Source organism: Mustela nigripes, chromosome 3, assembly GCF_022355385.1.
Source record: "Mustela nigripes isolate SB6536 chromosome 3, MUSNIG.SB6536, whole genome shotgun sequence".
In the NCBI taxonomy this organism is placed as follows: Eukaryota; Metazoa; Chordata; class Mammalia; order Carnivora; family Mustelidae; genus Mustela; species Mustela nigripes.
Genome location: NC_081559.1, coordinates 24,828,604 through 24,832,980, shown reverse-complemented (window position 1 = coordinate 24,832,980; position 4,377 = coordinate 24,828,604). Strand labels below are relative to the sequence as shown.

Below are 4,377 nucleotides of genomic sequence, written 5' to 3'. Positions count from 1 at the left end.
AAATGTCAATAACTTTTTAGAAATATTTATTTATTTTAGAGAAAGAGAGCAAGAGAGAACATGAGGGGGCGAGGGCCTAATGGAGAGAGAATCTCAAGCAGACTCCCCACCAAGCACAGAGCCCAAGGTGACATCACAGCTAATCTCATGATCCTAAGATCATGACCAGAGATGAAATCAATAGCTGGATGCTCAACTGACTGAGCCATCCATGCACCTCAGAAACCCCAGAAAGAGAAAAGAAGAGTTAATGGAAGAGAGAAAAGACTTAAATCAGAAATGGTGGATACATGTTTAACATACAGATGTCAATAGTATTCTCCTGCAAAATATAATAAAAACTAATTAAAACATATAAGCAAATAAGATCTCAGGATGTCTAGGTGGCTCAGTTGGTTGGGCATCTGCCTCCTGCTCAGGTCATGATCCCAGGGTCCTGGGATCAAGTCCCCCATCGGACTCCTTGCTTGGTAGGGAACCTGATTCTTCCTCTGTCTCTGCCTGCCACTCCCTCTGACAAATAAATAAATAAAATCTTTAAAAAAAGAAAAGAAAAGAAGCTCTCTCTCATTATAATAATAGAAATTATAAAATGTCCAATAATCTTAATAGAATGTACAGGATTTTCAAGTAGAACAATGTTTTTAAGTTTCAAGTTAGTAAAAGGAAACTTAATAAGTTAAGTCAGGAGATATAGGATCTCCTGGATCCTATATCAAGGATGAGGTCATGTAACATAGTAAAGCTGTATTTCTCTCCCAAATTAATATTTTAAAACTCAATGCAATTCCAGTTAGAATTCCTAAAGGATTCTTTGATAATCTTTGAGAATATGGTTTACCAAAATTTAGATGGAAAAATAAAAGCCATGAATAGACATAAGCTTTTATCAAATACTGGGATGTATTACAAAGAAAGAAAAACAAGATTGTATTGGTACAGAAAAGGGAATTAACTAGTGAAAGAATATAAAGAGCCCAGAATTAGATCCACATATATGGGAATTTGGGATAAGATAGTCATAGCATTATAAATTAGTAGGTATAGGTTAGATTATTAATAGATGATCTTGGATAAACTATTTCTCTATGGAAAGAAAAAAATAAAACTGTATAACTAATGCCATATGGACCTTAGAGGAGTAAAAGATTTAGACTGACAAAGATAAAATTATAAAACTAAACATAATACACTATATGAAAATATCTTTATGACTTTGGGTTATGGAAGGATTTAAAAAAAATCAGATTCCCCAAAGCACAAACCATCAGTTAAAACTTCATGTGTTTGAATTTTATCACAAATTAACTTTTTTTGTTAAACAAAATTTGCCATAAACAAGTTAAAATATGATGCTAGATTGAGACAAGATATTTGAAACTCCTAAAATATAAGAAGGGATTAATACCCAGAACATAGAGGACATGTCTAACAATTTACAAGGAAAAAAAGAAAACCTAATAAAGAATTGGGCAAAGACAAGGAATAGGTAATTCAGAGAAAGGGAAATTAAATGGTTAAGATGTATATAAAGAGATGTTCGTTTTTTCAATAATTAGAAAAACATAAATTAAATTTATGAATAGCACCAATTTTGCCAAAGACCTAAAGTGAGAAAGTCACAGTGAAGATGCGAAGACCATGGTGGCAGGAATTCTTATATATAGTCGTTTGAGGAGTATCGATCCTGACAGTGCTTCTGAACATTAAATGGGCTCATAAGCCCATTTTTGTGTATATACCTTAGAGAAACTCTGGCACAGACCCCTAAGGAGACATGTTTGAGGAAGCTCACAGCAGCATTTTTATTGGGCAAAATTTGGTTTTTGATAGATGTGGTAGAAGCACATGGTGCATTATCATATTGCTGTCAGAATTAATCAGCTAGATTAACAAATAAAATGAGGTTAGAATTCTAGAACAGTTTAAGTAAAAAAAACCCTGTTAACACATTATGAGATTCAAATCTAAATCTAGTATCATTTGTGAAATTTTGTAAAATACAAAAGCATTTTAAGGATGCTTTTTTTTTTTTGCATGTTCCTTTATGTTTTATTCACCATAAACATTAATAAGTGAATACAGCAAACACTGGAGAAAGGCTTTTTAATAATTTCTGGATGTAAAGCTTAACACTTAAAATTATGCTTGCTCCCCCCACCCACCCCAATTCAACATACAGGTATGTATTTTCATATATGCTGATCCCAGAGCAGACAATCTCTTTACAGTTTCTTAAGAGAGTATCCTTACCCTGTAACTTAAACAATTTCACAAACTGTATGTGATTCTAGTATAATACCATCATTCAAACAGTTCTTCAAGAATACAGCCACACAACATTCACATTAAAATCTGTGTTTTTAAACATCATTTTAATAAGCCAAACCACAAGAACCCAGGTTCTAGTTTTAAATGTGTTTATGAAGACTGCTGCTGGGCTCAAGGCATGCAGATTTTCATGACCACCTAGATGAAGCTGGATATTGAAACGCCTTCAGTAGGTCCAATGATGCAATTTTTCACTCATCCCAAGTAACTCCATATTTGTTTACTTTGACTTCTTTTTTTGGCATTCTTTCCTGTATAGGCCTGACTGAGGGGTCAGTCTTATGTGTTAAAGTTACTTCATATGACTCTCTGTTCTTAGTCCTTAATTCCTCATATGTAATATTTTTTTTCTTAGGACTTTCTTCAGGGTAGGGATCAGGTCCTTGGGCAACATGATCAGTAATACCAGTGGGAGTAGATTCATTCATAGAAGCACTGAATGGAATTGGCTCATAATGAGGAAGCATCTCTTTTTCTATGTTGTCTGCTGCTGGAGACGTCACAAAGGATGAATGACCACTCAACTTTGAGTCATATTTTGACTTCTGAGAATAGTGCCCAGATGGTGAAGATCGCCGTGCCTGTCCTGAGCGTAAAGCTTCTCCAAGAGGGGAATTCTCAAGATTTCTGAACTTCTCTTGGCAAGTTTTCACGTAAGAAAGCTTTCCAGCAAAGTATCCCATGATACAAGCAAATATAAGTTTAGGGATGGAACCATATTTGGGATGACTTGAAAGGATTCCTTTACTAATTAATCCTTGAGTAATCAACATACTTGTTGCAGCCAAAGGCACAGATATGAACCAGAAGCTTTCATCGTTGCACTCTGTGAAGACTCTTCTTTCTTCCTCTGTTGGAATGTAATCAGCCCCTATGTGGGGAATTGGTCTTGGAACTTCTGCATTTGGCTCTTGAAAATCAGCTCTCCCATTCATTTTTCCTCCGGACCACAGCGGCGATCGCGCGGCGAGCCGAGGCGATCGGGGGCAGAAGGCCTCGAGGGGACCCGAGAGGGCTCAAGGAGGAAGAAGAGCCCGCGGAAACCCTCAGGCGCGGGGCACCGCAGCAGAGTTGGGGGTGGGGACCATTTTAAGGATGCTTTTTTGGTTGTTGTTGTGGACAAAGACAAAAAATTTTTTTTAATTAAAAAAAATTTTTTTAATAAACATATAATGTATTTTTATCCCCATGGGTACAGGTCTGTGAATCGCCAGGTTTACGTACTTCACAGCACTCAAAATAGCACATACCCTCCCCAATGTCCATAACCCAACCACCCTCTCCCAGCCTCCCTCCCTACCCCTGGAAACCCTCAGTTTTTTGTGAGAATAAGAGTCTCTTATGGTTTGTCTCCCTCCTGATCCCATCTTGTTTAATTTTTTTCCTTCCCTACCCCCCAGACCCCCAAATTTGCCTCTCAAATTCCTCATATCAGGGAGATCATATGATAATTGTCTTTCTCTGATTGACTTATTTCACTAAGCATAATTCCCTCTAGTTCGACCAATGTTGTTGCAAATGGCAAGATTTTGTTTCTTTTGATAGTTGCATAGTATTCCATTGTGTGTGTGTGATCTTCTTTATCCATTCATCTGTTGATGGACATCTAGGTTCTTTCTATAGTTTGGGATTGTGAACATTGCTGCTATAAACATTTGGGTGCACATGTCCCTTTGGATCACTACATTTGTATCTTTAGGTAAATACCCAATAGCGCAATTGCTGGTTCATAGGGTAGCTCTATTTTCAACTTTTTGAGGAAACTCCATGTTGTTTTCCAGAGTGGCTGCGCCAGCTAGCATTCCTACAAACAGTGTAGGAGGGATCCCCTTTTCTCTGCATCCTCGCCAACATCTGTCATTTCCTGATTTGTTAACTTTAGCCATTCTGACTGATGTGAGGTGGTATCTCATTGTGATTTTGATTTGTATTTCCCTAAAGCCAAGGGATGTGGAGCACTTTTTCATTCCTTAGTAGAATGCTCTTTAGCCTCCACGTATTTGGGTTCTTTCCAAATTTCCTCTTGTGATTGGGTTCTAGCTTCAG

At 37.1% G+C, this 4,377-nt stretch overlaps 1 protein-coding gene across 1 annotated transcript; it reads right to left on the bottom strand.

Annotated features, from left to right (window-relative positions):
* Nucleotides 1-2,023: 2,023 nt before the first annotated feature.
* On the bottom strand, nt 2,024-3,412 carry LOC132012870 (OCIA domain-containing protein 1-like). Its single transcript, XM_059392668.1, has one exon. It carries the CDS (start codon nt 3,264-3,266, stop codon nt 2,523-2,525), a length of 744 nt encoding a protein of 247 aa, XP_059248651.1. The 5' UTR covers nt 3,267-3,412; the 3' UTR covers nt 2,024-2,522.
* Between the last annotated feature and the right edge of the window lie 965 nt (nt 3,413-4,377).

Coding starts and splice junctions, on each gene's coding strand:
- LOC132012870 (XM_059392668.1), bottom strand. CDS start 3,266: ATGAATGGGAGAGCTGATTTTCAAGAGCCAAATGCAGAAGTTCCAAGA.